Source organism: Carassius gibelio, chromosome A4, assembly GCF_023724105.1.
Source record: "Carassius gibelio isolate Cgi1373 ecotype wild population from Czech Republic chromosome A4, carGib1.2-hapl.c, whole genome shotgun sequence".
Classification (NCBI taxonomy): domain Eukaryota; kingdom Metazoa; phylum Chordata; class Actinopteri; order Cypriniformes; family Cyprinidae; genus Carassius; species Carassius gibelio.
The window spans coordinates 35,220,750-35,240,432 of NC_068374.1; the positions used below are offsets into that span (position 1 = coordinate 35,220,750).

The 19,683-nt window shown below is 38.7% G+C and overlaps 2 protein-coding genes across 3 annotated transcripts in view; one reads left to right on the plus strand and one right to left on the minus strand.

The window, feature by feature from the left end:
- Window positions 1–11,077, plus strand: part of LOC127979424 (pleiotrophin-A-like) — a 25,493-nt gene extending 14,416 nt beyond the window's left edge. The window contains exons 2-5 of the mRNA XM_052584882.1: window positions 4,060–4,148; window positions 6,689–6,862; window positions 8,148–8,306; window positions 10,558–11,077. Coding sequence (XP_052440842.1) covers window positions 4,061–4,148; window positions 6,689–6,862; window positions 8,148–8,306; window positions 10,558–10,613 — 477 coding nt within the window. The 5' untranslated portion in view covers window position 4,060 and the 3' untranslated portion in view covers window positions 10,614–11,077. The remainder of the gene's footprint in view (window positions 1–4,059; window positions 4,149–6,688; window positions 6,863–8,147; window positions 8,307–10,557) is intronic.
- Window positions 11,078–11,127: 50 nt separating this feature from the next.
- Window positions 11,128–19,683, minus strand: part of LOC127979413 (muscarinic acetylcholine receptor M2-like) — a 44,514-nt gene continuing 35,958 nt past the window's right edge. For both annotated transcript variants that reach the window (XM_052584860.1, XM_052584868.1), the window contains exon 2: window positions 11,128–17,085. In XM_052584860.1, coding sequence (XP_052440820.1) covers window positions 15,561–17,039 — 1,479 coding nt within the window. In that variant the 5' untranslated portion in view covers window positions 17,040–17,085 and the 3' untranslated portion in view covers window positions 11,128–15,560. The remainder of the gene's footprint in view (window positions 17,086–19,683) is intronic.

A 19,683-nucleotide genomic window follows, 5' to 3' on the forward strand; every position in this document is an offset into this window, starting at 1 on the left:
TGAAAAATAAAATGCAAAACAGTTTCCGTTGAAATATCATGCAGCACATCTGTGTTCAACATTGATAATAATCAGAAATGTGTCTCGAGCAGTAAATCATTATATTTTCATGATTTCTGAAGATCATGTGACTCTGGAGACTGGAGGAATGATGCTGAAAATACAGCGGAGCATCACAGAAATACATTACAGTTATTCACATAGAAAACTTTTGTTTGCTATTTCAGAATTTTCAGTTTTTACTGTATTTTTGATCAAATAAATGCAGCCTTTGTGAGCAGAAGAGACTTCTTTAAAAACCACAGAAATCCTGGTGTGTTTCAGGGTCGAGTGAGGATGAAATATCCTGAACGATGTTTTCTCTGTCTGTCTGTGTGTGTGTGTGTGTGTGTGTGTGTGTGTGTGTGTGTGTGTGTCTGTATGTGTGTGTATCAATAATCTGTCCCTCAGGCTGAACTTTTCTGTGGAGTGAAATTCATGGAAAGACACGAATGTCAAAAAGTCGATTTGAAACACACACATCCCAACTATTTTCCATTTGAGATGGGTTTTTCCTGCTATGAGCTGTGTGTGTGTGTGTGTGTGTGTGTGTAACTGTGTGAAAGTGATTTGGGATTACAGGTGTCTGGCAGGTTTATCAGAGACCCTGGGCTTTATCCATCTGTCTGAGTGTGTGTAAGTCTGCAGGCTTAGTGTTGTCTGCACAGGGTTTCTCTCTCATGAATCCGATTGTTTGATTTGTGTCTTATGGCTTGTGTTTACTGAGAGCAGAGCGCTGACCCGTAGCATTAGCGTCTGGATTTATTAGTACTGACTCCTCGCTGCATACAGCTCAGGGATTTAAAGTGTTAAAGCTGAGTGTGTGCATGTGTGTGTCGCCCGACAGACATCAGTTGATCCTCAAATCATGTGTGTTACCAACCGTTGTAGTCTGTTACTGATTCCAAATTACATTACAAAAATCGTAGTTAATAATGTAATCCATTACAGCATAGATTACATCTAGATTACAGTGTAACCGAGTGATCAGATGCACAATTGTCTGTGATTCATGTCAAAGCAGCTTTCCTGTCTTTCTCACTGTTTGTCAGTCTGAATATTTATATTGTGTTTATAGATTCACAGCTCGCAGCACGTCTCTGATTCATAGACTATAAATGTGTCTAAATAAAGCAGCTCAGTGCGAAACAGAGATTCACACATAGCGCTTTCAGGTTTATTGTTCTCTAAAAGCGAACCTGTTGATCGTTTGGTGTGTCAACAGCAGAAGGAATTCTGTGTAGAGAAACTGTTAACGATTCACATATAGCAAACGCTGCCTTCAAGTCATTTTGAGGCAATGATGAGCATGTATTAAAAGTACTTTGTCATAATTTCCAGATGTTTTTTCTTTGAGCTCAGATCCAGCAAACAAAAATATTTTCCTTCTATCAAGTTACATTGTTTCGGAATGCTGTTTTTTTAAATGTTCTAAAACTTTTTAGGGGGTTACATGAATGTTAACATTCCATTTTTATGATTTTGCAAAGATGAGAACGTTACTTTTGAATGTTGTCGGAATGTTTTAAAACAGTAACATTTTAAAAAAGATGACATTTAATGGAACACTCCACTTAAAAAATAAATAAATAAAATAGCCTTGTTTTCCAACTCCCCTAGAGTTAAACAGTTGAGTTTTACCGTTTATGAATCCATTCAGCCAATCTCCGGGTCTGGCGGTAGCACTTTTAGCTTAGCTTAGCATAATTGAGTCTGATCAAAAATGACCAAAGAGTTTCTAAAACTTTTCAAAAAAAAAATTTTTCTTTGGTCTTTTACTACACGAAGAGTCAAGTTTTAAGTAAAACAAATATCGAAACTCTTTGGTCATTTTTGAGCCTGATGCTAACGGTCTAATCAGATTCAATTATCTATGCTAAGCTAAGCTAAAAAAGTGCTACCACCGGACCCGGAGATCGTCTGAAGTGAAACGTTGCATGGTTGATGTATAAATAAGAGTTTCTAGGACAGATAACTAACATGAATACTCTTTTAGCTTAACTGGGACAACATTTGTTCATAACTTTGAGAGAACATTTCAAGAACCTTCTGACAATGTTCCGAGTAGGAGGCATGAATAAACTGAATAATGGCAGAAGTAGGTTTGTGCGTTAAAGCAATAGAGTGAATACTGACTCTGCTTTTTCAGTCTCATTCCTCTAAGGATTACATTTCATCCTCTCTAGGTTTGTCTTTCATCCGGCTTCTCTAGATCATCTCGTTGCATTTCTGCATTCTAACAGGTTCTGATTAAGCTCCGCCCCCGATCGCTAAAAACAACAAATCCGTGTTTGGGTCTGAGTCAGAGTAGCTGGATCAAGCATGAAGATTTCCTCTCAAAGCCAGACTCAGCGTGGATAAAAATCTGTCAGTCAAAAACGCTTTTGAAAACATGCCTTCCTACAGAGAAGAGCATCTGTGAGATATGACAGCTTTATGTGAGGAATAGGCCTACATTTTAATGCCGCTTTTTGGCTGACCATCCACTTCCGTTTTATGAAAACAAAACAAAAAAACAAAAAAACACGTCTGTTTTACAGAAGCAAATCAGAGAGGTTTGTGTGACATGAAGGTGAGTAGATGAGAACAGTATTTGCTGTCTGGGTGCACTGTCCCTTTAAGAGTCAATGCACCAGGCTTACAGAAATCTGTCAATTGTGAATGACGAGTACAGCTTTCTTCTGTGTGTGTGTGTGTGTTTGTGTGTGTTTCACTCTGGATCACGTTGTCACTCTCTCACTCCTGCTTTTACACTGATCAATGATCTAATGGAGTGTTTGAGCTGGATAACCGCTTTAACTCAGTGCGCACACACACACACACACACTCACACACACACACATGGCTGCCCCCCCCCCCCATGTCTTCATTCGGTGGGGTTTTGTAAGAAAGCATGAGTCATTTGTCTTGTGACAATAGTGGACTTCTTTCAGGGTCTGTGGAGGTTAAACGTGAAGATATTCATGATATCTGTCTTGTAGGATTGGGAAGATATCAGACTCCAGTCAACACATGAGCTGAAATTTAATTTTACATGTCAATTACAGTTCTGCATCTTGTTTGATAAATCATTTTTATTGACGTTTGAGCATTGATTGTGACTGACTCTAGTCCTCAAATCTCAGTGCTCCTGTCACATCACTTCAGGCTAATCCCATATCACACCGTCACTTGCAGTGTTGCTAATCAGGGTTTGGAGGGCAGATTATATTTTAACGATCCAAAACGCTTTATATGTCATGACTCATTAGTCTTTGATTGGCAGGTTTAGGCCATCTGACTGAAATACATTTTGGTTATATTTTGACCTTATTTTCATGACATTTCAGCACATTTTGTCCCAGAATGCTTGTTACTGTAATGCATCTGGGTGTTTTTTCCTGTTGCTGTAATTCTCAGTGGTGACTTATTGCATTCTCATTACCATAATACAAGTGTTTTAATTAAAATCTGCATTAATAACAAGCAGTACAACAGATATTAGCATGATGTATAAATACATTCCAGTTCATCACAGCAATGATGTCAGATTATGAAAAATTGGAGTAAATGTGCTTAACTGTATACATCTTTCTAAATATAGTCTTCATTTTATTTCAGTTAGACCTGGACATGTAATTTACAGATCTTGTGAGATGCACCCCATGAGAGAAAATGGCTGAGCATCTTTAACATGAGCCAGAATTAGGGAAAAAAGTCCAGCAAACCAATGCTTATGGGCACAGCAGGAAACCAGCCAACCAGAAATAGGAAGAGAAAAGAAAAGAGGGAGGCTGAGTAATTGAAATGGAGGTGATGTCGCCGATGGGCTGCACTGCTACTGTAACTGAAATGCAGCCAGGCGTTTTGGATAAAATTGCTTTCTAATTATTCAATCCACCTTTACTTTTCCTCTTGAGAGACAGAGAGAGAATGACTGAAAGGAAGAGAGAGAAGGTATTCACAGAATGATTTTTGCATGCGGTTTGTTTTGTTGTATTATGAGCCACGCACTTAATGTGCCTTCATTTTTTTTCCCAGCATGCAGCAGCAGTGGGTGTGTCTGGCTTTACTGGCCCTCCTGACTGTCACAGTGACGCTGGCAGATGGTGGAAAAACAGAGAGACAAGGTATCAGAACATGACCACACACTGCTTTGTTATCTCATAGTTTTCTAGATCACCCTTACTGCTCTGTATTGTCACATATTGCTATATTTTACCCTACACTACTCTGCATAACCCCTTAATTGTCTATGTTACCCAATGCTGCTCAGTACTACCCCATTAGCCCACATTGCTCTCTATTACCTCTCAATGAACTGCAATATCCCACACTGCTTGATATCACTACTTATGACTTGATATTTCCCTGTATTACTCTATATCACCCTCATTCAGATCTAAATTTCCTCTTGCTCTTCTATATTATCCCACAGTACGCTATATTACCCCATAATCTATTATTTCTAATACTGCTCTCTGTATCATCCTTATTGCTCTGTATCACCTATACAGCTTTACATTACGCTATATTAGTCTATTTCATCTTTATCAAATTAATGAATTATGTCACCATGCTGCTCTATATTATCCCAGGCAGCTCAATATAATCCACAACGCTCTATATTACTCCATACTGCTCTTTATAATCCACACCACTCTATACTACTCTGTACTGGTCTTTGTAATCCACACCTGCTCTTCGTAATCCACACTGATTAATATTACTCCGTACTGTTCTTTGTAATCCGCACCGGCTCTTCGTAATCCACAACAATTAATATTACTCCGTACTGCTCTTTGTAATCCACATCTGCTCTTCATAATCCACACCTGTTCTTCGTAATCCACACCGCTCTATATTACTCCGTACTGTTCTTTGTAATCCGCACCGGCTCTTCGTAATCCACAACAATTAATATTACTCCGTACTGCTCTTTGTAATCCACATCTGCTCTTCGTAATCCACACCGGTCAATATTATTCCTTACAGCTCTTCGTAATCCACACCTCTCTATATTACTCCGTACTGTTCTTTGTAATCCACACCGCTCTATATTACTCCGTACTGTTCTTTGTAATCTACACTGCTCTTTATTACTCCGTACTGCTCTTCGTAGTCCACACCGCTCTATATTACTCCGTACTGTTCTTCGTAATCCACACCTCTCTATATTACTCCGTACTGTTCTTTGTAATCCACACCGGTCTATATTACTCCGTACTGTTCTTTGTAATCCACACCACTCTATATTAATCCGTACTGTTCTTTGTAATCCACACCGCTCTATATTACTCCGTACTATTCTTCGTAATCTACACCGCTCTATATTACTCTGTACTGTTCTTATTAATCCACACCTCTCTATATTAATCCGTACTGTTCTTTGTAATCCACACCGCTCTATATTACTCTGTACTGTTCTTATTAATCCACACCGCTCTATATAACTCTGTACTGTTCTTATTAATCCACACCTCTCTATATTAATCCGTACTGTTCTTTGTAATCCACACCGCTCTATATTACTCTGTACTGTTCTTATTAATCCACACCGCTCTATATAACTCCGTACTGTTCTTTGTAATCCACACCGCTCTATATTACTCCTTACTGTTCTTTGTAATCCACACCGCTCTATATTACTCCGTACTGTTCTTTGTAATCCACACCGCTCTAAATTACTCCTTACTGTTCTTTGTAATCTACACCGCTCTATATTACTCCGTACTGTTCTTATTAATCCACACCGCTCTATATTACTCCGTACTGTTCTTATTAATCCACACCGCTCTATATTACTCCGTACTGTTCTTTGTAATCCACACCGCTCTATATTACTCCGTACTGTTCTTATTAATCCACACCTCTCTATATTAATCCGTACTGTTCTTTGTAATCCACACTGCTCTATATTACTCCATACTGTTCTTCGTAATCTACACCGCTCTATATTACTCCGTACTGTTCTTATTAATCCACACCGCTCTATATTACTCCGTACTGTTCTTCGTAATCCACACTGCTCTATATTTCCCAGTACTGATCCATATAACTCATACTGTTCTGTACTATCGTATATTACCTATGCAATTATAGATTAACCTATGCTCCACTGTCAATTACCAGTGCCGCTCTATTTCCTCACACTGCTCTGAATACTTCTTAGCACAATATTTTCCCACTGTAAGAATTTATAGTCTGCCTGGACCCAGCTTTCACTTCACAATATGTTTGATCACGCTTATTTCCCAAAATGGGTTAATTATTATAGAGAAGAAAGTCAACAGTTATTTTGTTTGAAGATCATTTGGGATGATCACATCCTCAGCAAGTGGTGACCAATTGGTGATACTGTGGGACACTGAGAACCAACTCAGACAAAGTAGTAAACTGAAAATGTATAAAAGGTTTGAATTTAGGATGTTCATTCTGACTCCATTGAACCCAAGATACTACATGTACACTGCTTTGTTGCTATAAACAACTTTATCAAGATCTTCAACGTCTTCATCGCCTTTTTCTTACACCACAGTGCTCTATATATCCACATACACACTGTTCAGTCACTTCTCACTGCTCTAGATCAACCCACACACTCTCTCTGTCTCTCATACATACAATTTTGAGGTGCAATCTGAAACTGTGTGTGCTCTCACTTTGACAGGTAAGAAAGAGCGTAAATCGGACTGTGGCGAGTGGCAGTGGAGCGTGTGTGTGGCTCACGAGGGTGACTGCGGCCTGGGCACCAGAGAGGGCACACGCACAGGCACCGACTGTAAACAGACCATCAAAACCCAGCGCTGTAAAATCCCCTGCAACTGGAAAAAGCAGTTCGGAGGTGAGAAGCCACACAAACACAGGTTGCATACACACACACATACACACACACACGCACAAAGCTCAAGGTAAATAAGTCTGCACTGTGGAGTAACAAGATGGAGATTCTCACAGAATTCTGTCCTCAGAAATGACACGAATGCAGTGAGAGCCAGAAACAAGCTGGCAGAATATACCACTGCGTGTGTGTGTGTGTGTGTGTGTGTGTGTGTGTGTGTGTGAGAGAGACAGAGCATATGCCACCTTCCCTGTGGATTTGTAGGTATGCACATAAACTATCAACAAACACTGAAACGGTGTTGTGTTTTCTCTAAGTCTCTTTCTGGGAATGTGCAAGACTATCTGACTCTGAAAGAACATCAGAAATCACAGACTTAATAAAACATGATCACACTAAACGTTGAGTGATGAATCCTCTGTGTATTTCTGTGTAGTTCAGCAGCCGTGTCAGAATAGTTTAGTGTCGAAATGCTGAAGTCTGGTGCAGAATTGTTCCTCTCGAGTTATAAGGGCTCTATTTCACCCCGGCCTAATTTTTGAGGGTCTCTGTTCAGCGGTCATTCAGCCGGAGGGCTGCTGCAAGTAATTGCATTCTCCCTGCCTTTTAAATATGTCATTAGAGACAATTTTGTGCTTGATTGAAGCAGTTTAACCCCCATCCATTCCGGCAGAGACCGAGAGAAATCGCTCCAACTCATGAACAGAAAGAATGAAAGATGAGATGAGACGAGAGATAAAGGAACGAAAGCATAGATCAGTTGGTTTTGCTTCAGGATCCTGATTTTACATTAGCCACCGAGTTCCAACCCAACACAGTTCCTAAATTGTTTATCGTGTAAAATTGCATTTTGAAGGTCTCATGCTCTCGGCAGCCAATAATTCACCTCGCAAAACAAACTCTGGAAGTAAACCTGTATTTAATGTAGTCTGGGTTGTGTTTTCGTCGCTTGTGTAGCCCACAACCTGTTTTACTTCCATAATCCGATGTTTTTCCAAGTGAAACTGGATATTCTATAAACTTTGGGAGATATATTGAGTGGTGAAAAGTTTCTCCGTATGACAGATGGTTGAAAAGGGATTGGAGACGGCAGCTGAAAACTACTCCAAGATTATGAAGACAAACACATTTTTTTTCAGAATAACATGTATTGGTGAATCCTTCACAATAACACCAGATCTATTAAGACATTCATGTTGACTTTCAACCTGTTTATGCATGTAGTTTTGTATAACTGTGTTGCATTTGAACTCCTCAAAATCAAGCTGTGGGTTTTTGTCTCTTGCAGGTGAGTGTAAGTATGATTTCGAAGCGTGGGGAGAGTGTGACTCGACCATGGGAATGAAGACGCGCACCGGTGTGCTGAAGCGAGCGCTGATAGACGCTGACTGCCAGAACACCGTCAGCATCACCAAACCCTGCGGCAAACCCAAGACAAAGCTACAAGGTACAAGAATACAGCCTTAAAGACATGCACTCAAATAAATCAACTGATTTAACTGGAGTGCTAAAAACATTTTCATGTTAAAGTACGACACCACAGGTGAATAGGGTGAAAATGATAATTACTATAATTTCCTAGTTTAATCACTGCTTTGTATTACGAGCTTCCTGCATTGTTGTGTTGAAATATGCAATGCATTATCTAATTAACCATGCATTCATTTGCATACATTTACAGAGATCTGAACATTGATTCAAACTTCTTGTTTCATTTTGTTGACTTGATTTTGGATTTCTCTTTTTATTACTCTTTAAATCAGAATATACTGTCAACATAAAATACCATATTAACCATGCAAATGTTCTATGATATATAAACCCCTCATTAAAACTCTTCATAGATAGCAAGTCAATTTTATAGAGGGGACTTTGGATTTCTTTTTTTCTCACTCCATAAATCATAAAAATGCTGTCAGCAAACAGGAAAACATGCATTTTCACCATGTTTTTAGGAATAAAATGTTGCATAAAACTCCAAACAACAAACTGAACCCTCTGTAATACCCTTCAGAATATAAAGAGGAATAAAACCAGTGTACAATTAAAGTTTTGTGTGTGTGTGTGTGTGTATGTGTGAAGTAAAAAAACTTATTTTGAGAAAAAGCCTTTAAAAGGTATTGGAATTAAATCTGAAAAACCTTAAATGTGCTTTTTGATATTTTACTCCCCCATCTTGTCTGAAATAAGACATAAAAGTAAAGTTATAAAAGCTATAAAAGTAAATTAGCCCAAAAACTGGCCAGTGCATGAAAAAAAAAAAAAAAAACAGTTTTGACCGTAAATGAGCCTTATTTGTTTGTAATCCCACTTTTATTTTTGGACGTATCTTCACATTAAGCATGCAGCAATGTGCTAATGTTTGCCATTATTGTACAGTATACTGCAGATATTCTTGTATTATTTTTATACACAGTATACAGTTCTGTGTTTTCAGTTACTCTGAAATATTGATCTTTTAGCTCTTTCTCTCTTTCTCGAGCTCCAGGAGATTCTAAAGTCTCTGTTAAAGTTTAATACATGTGAGGGTTTCACAGTGTTGTTGTCCTCGTCTGTGCTTCTTATTATTATGAAGTGCTTCTACTGCTACTGTCTCCCGCTGATGAATCCCTCGTGCCTTTTATATTCCGCTTTGGATAAAAGCATCTGCTAAATGAATAAATGTTGGCAACAATTCAGCCTAATCAAAAGAAATTTGTCTTAATCTCCAAAGAGCATCATTTTTAAATCTGAAAGTCTCAATTACATTTTCCACCTCAAAAGAAAACACAGACACGCACACACACACACACACACACACACACACACACACACACACACACACACACACACACACACACAATTGCAGTAATGGAAAATAAAATAATTAAATTGAATGGTAAATCATTTATAGATGACAGTAGTATTTTATACTGATATAAATAAAAGTATTTTATATTTAAAACAATTGAAAATTCTAAGCATCTAAAGTATTTTACATTTTAAAATAAAAATTTTTTATTCAAATTATAATGCAAAAAATTGAAAACATAAATAATGGAAAAAATTATTCTGTTTAATGGTATAAAATATTTACAGATCACCGTAGCATTTAAAGCCATTTGAATAAAAATTGTAATTTTAAATGTATTTTTGATTAATTAATTTTAAATAATAAATTAATTTTATTTTACATTTTTGAATCTTAATTCTAACTTTCATTAAAAAAAACTGTTAAATGGTAAAATAATGTATTCTTAGATTACAGTAGCATTTCATATAGTTTTAATACAAAATAAAGCTATTTTAATTTAAAAAAAATTAAATATGTTGTAATATAAAATAAAATACTGTAATACGATAAAAATCATAATGAGAATTATTTAAAAAAAAATTGAAAAGTTTTAAATATTTGAAAATATTTAAATGTATCTTCCATAATTAATGGAACAGAGATTACAGGGTTAAATGTCTTCAAATGCCATTCAAATAATGTCACAATGCAAAACTGTCTCAATGTGCATGAAACAGGCTTCATTTTCTTTAAGCAAATTTTCTTTCTCTTTTTTTTGTCTCTTGATTTTGGGTTGAAATGGGAGTTGGATGTGTTTTCAAGAGATTTGTGTGTGCATGCGTGTGTGTGTGTGTGTGTGTGTGTGAGAGAGAGAGAGAGAGAGAGAGAGTGAGAGAGAGACTGATGTCTGTTATTCTCCCCACAGATTCACAGAAACCAAAACGTGAAGGAAAGAAGAAGGAGCGAAAGCCGACAGACTAGAGGAGAAGCTCTTCTGCTCCTCTGAGATGATGCTGCTCCTTATTTACTCCACAGTCCTTTTAGATCATTTGTAGCTTTCATTTACAGCTCACAGAATAATTCAGAAATGATCAAAGAAACAGACAAATGACTAAAATCTTCTGCTGAAACTTCTAATGTTGTACCAGCAATTTCAGATCACTGAAGGAAATGAAAAGTCCCTCCACTAAAAGAAAAGAAAAATTCAGAATGATGTATTAATATCATCTGATGTTACTGTAACATCCTTTACAAACAGGAAGTGAGAAATAAAGAAATGTATCATTTAAAAGTTCTAATTAGAATTCCGCTTCCTGTTCAGAACCACAATTCAAATTCAGACAGTTGAAGTTCTCAATTCAGCCCTGATGGAGAACGGAATAAAAACATACTAATACTTGAAATAAATGTAACACAATTTCCAGAAAATAAAGATGTTGATTATATTTCTCGTGTCATTTGTTCCCCAAATGCTGAAATAAGCACAACAGCCGAGTTATTCATCATAACAGCTTTATTTGCTAGAACTCGTCTCCAAAAGTATATCTCACGATACAGAAAATCTTAAATACACCTCATGTTTCATCAGCGTTCGTCACCATTGCCCTAATAAAGTTCAATAACATTCATATTCATTAATAAACACATGTATGTACATGTCTTCAGTGCTACACATATAGACTATAGAGTATAATACAAACGCTAAGCTGATAACAAAGCACACGTCTACGGATGGAAGCCACGACTCAGAACAGAAGCACGTGACGCACGGCAGCAATGAAGAGAAACCAAACCCAGTATTTACACGTCATCTTAACACAGCCTTTTTTTGGTATACAGGTGCATCCAGGAGGGTCCAGCGTCACACACACACACACACACACACACACACGTTACACGAGAGACTTGTGTTCTGTTCAAGTCCACTGTGCTCTGCCTTCGACCAGAAACATACTTGACACAAGCACATATTTGAAAGGAGTCTCTTCTGTGCACCAAAGCTGCGTTTTTGATGAAAAATACAGTTAAAAATGTGAAATATTATTAATATTTGAAATAACCGTTTTTTATGTGAACATACATTGAAGTGTAATTTATTCCTGTGATCAAAGCTGTATTTTCAGCATCATTCCTCCAGTCTTCAGTGTCACATGATCTTCAGAAATCAGAAACATTTCTGATTATCAAACATTAATATATATATATTTTTCAGGATTCTTTGATGAACAGGAAGTTCAAAAGAACAGCTTTTATCTGAAATAGAAAACCTATAACATTATAAATCTATTTGCTGTCACTTCTGAGAAGTTTAATGTGTCCTTGATGATTAAAAGTATTTTTAAAAACAACGAAGACTGGAGTAATGATGCAGAAAATTCAAGAATATATCATATTTAAGAATATTAGTGTTTATACTGTATTTTTGATCAAATAAACACAGCCTTGGTGAGCAGAAGAGACTTTTTTAATAAATCCTTATGATTCTCCAGTGAACAATGTTTCGCTAATATTCCCATTAGGTTATGAGAACGTTATTTCTGAACGTTAGACTGTTCAAAACACGTTCCAATGTATCAGTTTGCAAACAGTTACTTTTGAATGTTCTAAAATAGTAACACTTGAAAATGAACATTCCAAATGAAACATTTCTGAACAAAGTATAATAATAATTTGAATAACGTTCTATAACCGTTACTGTACCATACTTGTGTGATGGCTTCACAGTTCTTAGATGTCTTTTTTTCAAACTTGCCATAATCAAACCACGAGAAGAACGTTTGCGAGTGTACAGACTTCCATAAAGTCTGGAGTCTCTGTTGGTTAACGTTCATGTGTGGCTTGATTCTTCCACGCTTGAATCCACCGGACTGAACAACTCTACATCTTTTATACAGAATCTTTACATATTGATTTAAAAAATGTTATAGAAAAGCATTAGCGTGCTGATAAAGTTTGCGTCTCAGTATTTCTTTATATGTTTTTTGTTTGTCTCGATAATTGTGTGTCTTTGGCAGCCGCTCACCTTTGACCGCCATCAACACGCGATAGATTTGGGTTCTCTCTCACGTACACACACACACACACACACACACACACACACACACACACACACACACACACACACACACAATAATGTTACATACAATGTTAGAAAACACACGCAAGTGGCTCGAGGTGCTCCAGGGGTCTACCTTAGAAAACACACACCATCACACACACCTCAAGGTCACTCACACACACACACACACACACACACACACACACACACATTAGTGATTTGTCTTTCACAAAACTAACAACAAACAATAACATGCACACAATTTCTTTTAACAAAATATTAATAAACAACAGCCACATTACACACTAGTATAGAGATTTCAATACATTTTATAAACTTAAACAGATTAGAAAACACATTTAAGCCCTTTAATATTAATTGTGCTGTCATTAACGATGATGATGATGATGATGATGATGATGATAAAAGATGAACCTCTGAACACAGATGTATGATTAAAACAATGTTTGCTGTGTGTATTGGATGGCTGTAGCTGGCCTGACAATCTGATTGGCCAGTCCAGGTGTCACTCCAGAACTCTAAACTGTGATTGGCTCTCTCCACAATCAGAGGAAGGGCCTTCAGTAAACCAGGCAGAACCTGCTTCCCTAGCGAAAAGAGTCCTGGAATTAGTCAGTTAAATGGATTAAATGGATTTTAGCCATCCAAAGGTAAGAATATAAGTATATATTTGTTGATGTAACAAGTGGCATCACTGACCCCGGGGATGGCGTGGCTTTTTTTCCAGGATGTGACTGACTGTGCTTCTTCTTATCTGGCGTCACACACTCTCAGGGCTTATCCCTCGCTGGAGGACACTGAGTGTGTGTCACACCAGCACCGGTCCATTTACGGCTGGGGTTACAGGACGGGACACACCGAACTCTCACTGACACCTGTGCTATCTGTCCTGCTCGCAACTAATAACACACAGCTCCAGCGCGCATCTCTCACGACCTCTGACCTCTAGCACACACACACACACACACACCACTCTGTACTTCAATATACTTGCTGCATACTGTATTTTGTAATTAAGTCAATTACATCAAAGTAATGTCACGAAGGAGGGATTGTGCTAAAAAATAAATCCATGCATTATTTGGAAACAGATGAAATATGTTATGAGATATGAACAAAACAGATGTGTATGTGTGACTCAGATGATTAATGTTCATATGCATTGCAGTATAATTCTCTGCGACCTTCTGTAACCAGAGTTTTCTAATATCCCAGAGATACAACGATGATATCCGAAGGAAAAATGGCAAATGAGATCCTCTGGAGAGTTTGAATGAGATTCGTGTTACATTACAACAGTGACTGTGGTATTTTGATTGAAACTTCATTACCACGGTACATTTAATCGCTACAGTTTCTGTCTGATGCACTGCACACACGAGCTTTATTCCCCCAGCATGCATCACTGTCAAATTTATGAGCTGCTGCTGTCATTGATTGACTGACATTTCCCACGATCCTCTGCTCTGAGCAGGGATGCTGTTAATCTGTTTTAATGAATCAAAAAACAACTAATGTTGATTTGGCGTTTGGTAATGAGGCGATGAAGCTTATGTACTTTAGCCCTTTAAGTTCACAAGGCAAGAACCTGTGAGTCATATCAAACCTCCTGACGAGGTGATCAAACACACACACACACACACACACACACACACACATGGACGTGTCAGGCATGTCATTTACAATGAGGCGATAAGAAAGCATTTCTGCCTTTTAATCTTTTTTTTATCAGCTGCACAAGCCAGTTTTGGAGTATCTGCTAAATTAGTGCTCACGTAGCTGGTGTTTTCCTTTTTTCTTTGCCCAAGCGTGAGTGAACTGTTTTGTGTAAATGCAAAGCAGAGGTGAGGTGGATGCTAATGTCTGCGTGTCTGTGAGAGCCTCTTCATCCTGCGCGTCTCTTCACTTTAAAAGGTTTAGATTTGCATCCCTGGAGACCCCGAGCACTCAAAGCTCATCCACTTTAACATACGGGCACACCGGAGAGCCTCTTCAACCCTCTTATTGCTCAGGGAGAGCACACACACACACACACACACACACACAACAACCTGCAGCCAGCAATCTGTCGTACTGTCATCGTAGATGCTTGCATTTATTGAAGCTTTAAAGTCAACACGAGCCGTTTGCTTCTTTAATGCATGTTTCTGGTCTTATTTTGCACGGTTCATTGGTGCACATTATTAAAACACTCTTTGCGATCGAAATAAAATCAAGATATGAATTTCACTCGGGTTACAGAAGTAAACAGGCTTCATGTTGACTTTAGCTACAAACTCACATGTGCACAGTCATGCAACCACACACACACACACACACACACACACAACACGGATACAGTACATGATTATATACACATATATACAGGTGTGATTTTATACTGAAGCTCTAACACGTTTGGTTTGGATCTTCAGTCAGCCCTGTTGTCCCCATATTTGTGTAGTATTGAATAGTTCAGACACCATCTATTCGCTTGTATTGGTTAGTTTTTTAACTTTTTAGTTCATAAATCAAATATTTAAGCATTTCTTTTCCTTCTTTTGTGACATGCATCACCTCTATGCGTATGTAAAGTGCTATATATATATATATATATATATATATATATAAAAACAACAAATGCAATCACATAAATGCCCAGATGCACCTTTTTACAACATAGTGAAAAGTGTTATAGCTCACCGAGTCAAATTGGCCAAACTATAAAGGATGGAGGAATCTTATGGGTCTAATCTCCATTTATAATTGCTGTTTTACTGCATCTTTCCACACATACAAACACATCCACACATGTATCTTTGTGATCTGAACACACATGTGAAATATAACGCATGCACACACGTTACTGCTCATCGGGCCGAGCGTATGTTCTTGTACTGGCAGAGCAGCAGGTGTTTGAAGGTCTTTTTGAAGGTGATGTTGCAGAGGGCGTAGCAAGCGGGGTTGATGGTGCTGTTGATGTAGCAGAGCCAGTATCCGATGGTCCACACCGTGTTGGGAATGCAGCTGGAGCAGAAGGTGTTGATGAGGACCATCACGTTGTAAGGCGTCCAAGTAGCCACGAATGCCACCAGGATGGCCATGATGGTGCGCGTCACCTTCTTTTCCCGAGAGGGTGGTGCTTTTTTCTTCTTGGGCGGCTGCTTGGTCATCTTCACGATCTTCCTCGCCACTTGGTTCTGCCTCTCGGTGGACGGGACGATCTCCACTGTTGTGTTCGAAGGTGCGTAACAGTCACCCTTTGGCGATTTGGTGATGATCTTGATGCATGTCAGTTTGGAGCCTCCAGCTTTGGCGCGGTGTCGCGCGGGAGCCTGGTTATCAACGGGGTTAGATGGCGCTGCTTCATCCTTTTGATTGGCTGCTGCGCCGCTGCCAGAGGTGGAGTCATTAGAGGTTTCTTTCTCCTCCGTGAGAGCGCAGTTTCCCCGTCCTCCGTCTTCCGCTTCTCCACTTGCCGTGGATGGCGCTTTGCCGTTCTGGATTTTGGCATCGTGTTGGTTGGCGGCGTCATCTGTTAGCTGGGTCTGTCCTCGGTCTGTTTCTTCAGCTGTTAGGTTGTTGTTGGTGGGATTGTTGGCTGTGTTTTCACGGATCTGATTGGAGGGGGCTACATCGAGGTTGCCTGCCGATGGCTTGCGGTTGTCCTTCTTGACGCGGCTCTTGCTGGCGCGGGATATCTGCCAGTACAGCACCATCATGATAATGACGGGCAGGTAGAAAGCAGCAATAGCCGTGCCGAAAGTGACCGCGGCGTTGGAGAAGAACTGAATGTAGCACTCCTTCTCTGGCACTGTGCGCCCGCCAACGATAAACTGCCAGAACAGGATAGCTGGAGCCCAGAGGATGAAGGACAAAACCCAAGCCGCCGCGATCATCATCCCGGCCATTTTGGTCGTCCTCTTCACTGGGTAGCTGAGCGGCTTGGTGACGCAAAAGTATCGATCAAAGCTGATGATTAGCAGGTTCATGACTGACGCATTGCTGACCACGTAATCCAGCGCCAACCACAAGTCGCACACGACCGGGCCTAGCGGCCAGTATCCAATCACAATGTAGACTGTGTACAGGTTCATAGAGCAAAGGCCAATGATGAGGTCAGCGCACGCCAGGCTGAACAGGAAGTAGTTGTTGACCGTCTGCAGGCTCCTGTTAACCTTGATGGAGAGCATGACCAAGATGTTCCCGATAACGGTCACCAAGCTTAGTGAGCCGGCCACCAGTACAATGAACACCACCTCCACGGTCTTATACGGGCTCTCATCCACCGTCTCCAGGGTCTCGTTGCCCTCAGAGGTGTTCCAGGAGGTGAAGTTTATTGTGTCCATGGCGTCCACACTGTTCACTATGTCCAGGATGTATGACCTCTGACACCTACATAGAAGAGAGACGAGATTTAGTATGTTGCAAGTTATGAATTAAGAATCAGTCTTGAAACTTTCACATGAGAAGATACTCCCAACCAAAAAAGACAAACAATGCAATTTAGTAGTTTACATGAATTTATTTTAGTATTGGCAGTAGCATGGTGCAATCCCCCATGAACATAGTTTATCCATGATTGTATTGCACACAGAGTCCATCAAAACTTTACCGTGACGTCACAGTTTGAAGCAAAGTGTATATTTTAATCCTATTTCAAGGAAATATGAGTTAACCTGGGGTGCGTTTCCCAAAACCATAGTTGCTAACTAAGTTAACAACTTTGTTGGTTACAACGCAATTTCCCATTGCCAATCAACTGAGTTGCTAACAGGTTAGCAACTATGGTTTTGGGAAACGCACCCCAGGTCAGTCTCCAGGGAAGCAGCGGAGAACTTTAAGTAGTTTAATTGTATTCAGTATCGTTGACAATGTAAATGAACACTGAACGAGTGTTTTTGGAGATTTTCCATCATCACACACACTCGTAAACACACTCTTGTAAGAGTGCCAATTCTAACATCACCCCAATTAAAATGTGAAGGGTATGATTTCAGCTAATGTGACTAATGAAACTGATGAAATACGTGTAAGAGAAATTTTAAGCACTGCTTGAAAGCATTCGTGATCTCAACTTCTTCTTTAATAAAGTCAACAGCACGTCTGATCCATCTCCAGCATTCAATTACACTGCTGTCTCCATACTTCACTCCTGCTTCATGTCAAGAAGAATTTGTGTCTGTTCTTGTGTTGACTTAATGCTTCTTTAGAGATTAGATTTGTCATTACATGTTTTTCAGTTCAGCATATTTGATTCTTGGGTTATTTTCAGCACCAAAACCGAATGAATCTCTTGTAAACACGTCCAGGTTCACTTTCAGCCAAAACTTGAAAGAATTAGGAAATATATTTTGCACCAAGAAGAAAATGTTGGACCATTAAGATTTTTTTTTTCATTAATACAGTATTTTACAATAGTTAAAAACTCCTCTATAATGTAAAACTGTTTTTTATTTAAATCATAAATGTAATGCATGCATTCAATTTAAATGTAATGCATGTATTTTCTTTATAACTTAATGTATAAAAACATCATATATAATAGAAAAAAAATTCAATGAAAAACAAAAATAGATTTAGTTGTAAACAGAGTTTATGTGGGTCTTAAGAGTCTTAAATTGAACTTCCACAAATTAACAAGTCTTAAAAATGTATGGCCGTGGCATTAAATGTTGCATGCACTTTAAAAATTCTTCCTCTTCAGTATTTTTGTCTTTTTTCCGATGCAAATATCGAAACACCGTTAAATTAATATTTATTTACTTAAGATGCAAAATAAAGAAATTAAGTCATGTTTTCTGAGAAACTGAACAAAATGAAGTGACTATGCTTAAAAGAAGAATTGATATCTATCAAAGGCATGTGAAAACTAGTTTTAATCATAAACTCACTTAATTTTGATCAGTTTTTTTGGAAAACCAGACTTCCTATGCCATCTTGCAACTCAAATAAAGTCAGTGTAACTTGTTTTAAACAGGTCATGAAATCAGTATTCAAATACAAAATAAAAAACAAAAGGCAGTTCATGACACCCTTTAATAATCTTTAGACATGCACATTGATAAAACAAGATAATGCATTTAGGTAAGCCTTAAATATACTTTTTATAAAACCTGCAGAAACCTTGAGGAGCCTTCAGTTGTCATGAAAATAAAATAAAACTTAACGGTCCTAAGAAAATAGTACCTGCTGAATCATGGATGACTGCACACAACAGTTTGTCTGAATTCAGAGCTGGTTCTGTAACCTTACAGATGTTTGATCCTTTAGACTGAAGATGTAAGGAAAAACGACAAATTGGGACTGTCAGCTTAATCTCCCGCGTGTGGCTCAGTCGTGCCTTCCGTCTTTGTATTAAAAATCAGGATTAGAGCAAAGGAACGGTTCCCATATGAGCACCGGGGGGCAAAATTAACCTAACGCCTGTCTCTCTCTCTCTCTCTCTCTCTCTCTCTGTGAATGTGAATAGATACGAGTCCAGTAATGGTGATTAGAGGGAAGAAGTTATCAGTCTTATGGAGCGACAGTTCGCTCTATTTTTCTCCTTTAAAACGCTGCGTTATTTGCTGCTTTTCCCCTGAATAACCAGAAAGAATTGACTTATCTCCAGTGCCAGAAAGCCCTAATCATGGAACTAAGCCAAACTAATCTAATCCCTATTAAAACGCTCATGTCCAGCAATCTGTGTTTTTAGAAGAGGCGAATGGCAACAATGCAGACGGAGTCATTGACCACAACACATCACATCACTGCCAACTACAGGCGATCTGCACTCAAACAAGCACAGTTATGTGTACACAATGGCTCCGTTCCAAAGCCTAGCTGTCTATATAGTCAGCTGCCTTCTAGTTAGGGTTGAGTGATACGGCAAAAGTATCACATCATGATCTTTTTACAGGAAAATTAAACAAACCGTGCTTTATTTTTCAGGTACAGTAGTGTCATGATCATTAGCTAGAGTGCCCACGAACTTCAGTAGAGAGCACTCCA